This window comes from Poecilia formosa, unplaced genomic scaffold (assembly GCF_000485575.1).
Source record: "Poecilia formosa unplaced genomic scaffold, Poecilia_formosa-5.1.2 Scaffold694, whole genome shotgun sequence".
Classification (NCBI taxonomy): Eukaryota; Metazoa; Chordata; class Actinopteri; order Cyprinodontiformes; family Poeciliidae; genus Poecilia; species Poecilia formosa.
Genome location: NW_006800633.1, coordinates 130,713 through 131,591, shown reverse-complemented (window position 1 = coordinate 131,591; position 879 = coordinate 130,713). Strand labels below are relative to the sequence as shown.

At 38.5% G+C, this 879-nt stretch overlaps 1 protein-coding gene across 1 annotated transcript in view; it reads right to left on the bottom strand.

Annotated features, from left to right (window-relative positions):
• Nucleotides 1-270: 270 nt before the first annotated feature.
• LOC103130917 (protein HEG homolog 1-like) overlaps nt 271-879 on the bottom strand; it is a 1,080-nt gene continuing 471 nt past the window's right edge. The window contains exons 2-4 of the mRNA XM_016666284.1: nt 723-851; nt 605-647; nt 271-523 (exon numbers count right to left, since the gene is read on the bottom strand). Of these exons, the coding sequence (XP_016521770.1) occupies nt 439-523; nt 605-647; nt 723-851 (257 nt within the window). The 3' untranslated portion in view covers nt 271-438. The remainder of the gene's footprint in view (nt 524-604; nt 648-722; nt 852-879) is intronic.

The window sequence follows — 879 nt, the reverse complement described above, 5'->3', positions numbered from 1 at the left end:
AGGTAGAAAATGACAAGGTGCATGTAACTGAATCAGCCTCAAGAACCTTAAGTTTGAACGTTAAAGACCTTACTCTGATAAATGCGTAAAGTATCTGAAAATTCTCACAGTGGTGTATTTTTTACAGACTACATGACACACCAGCTAAGCAGATTTTCCAATGTCAGTTGCACTTGCAAAATATTCTGCTGCAGAAAATACAGTAACGTATGAGAACTATTTTGTAGACTACAACAGGCTTGTGAGGATAAAAAGCTTCAAATTACAGGGCAACTTTAATATTTTTCAATGAATTTTTTTGTTTTGTGTCTTAAGCATGAATTCTGTATTTTGAATGTGCAGCTTTGCAAACAGATTCTTTTTAAGACACTCCAACTCAGAATTTAGATAATAAGCCAAATCCAAGCATGCTGCCTGTCCCCACCCAAAACATAAAAATTAACATCTTGATGAATGTGCTTCAACTTTCACTTCTGCATACTCACCGTCCTTACAGTTAAAGCCAGTACGACCAAAGCCGCATCTGAAACAAAATACATAGTTTAACTAAACTGTTGGACTTGCAGACAACCATGGAGCCAAATACTTTGATCGATAGACTTACGATTTACATGTGCCGTCCTCAGCTTTCTTACCAGCGGGACATGCTAAAGTACAGAAAGTTACACTACAGTTAGTGCTCAGCGACACGTCTCACCTCTCCTGATATTAAATCTCCTTACCCACACATAATCTTTCAGTGTAATTTGAGGTAAGGTAGCCGAGTTTACACTCGCATGTCAAAAGGCCATCTTTATGGCGGCAGTCTGAAGATGTTTCCTCACAAGCAGTGGAATCGCAAGCGCTTTTGACTTTGAAATGGGAAAGAAAAAGGATGAT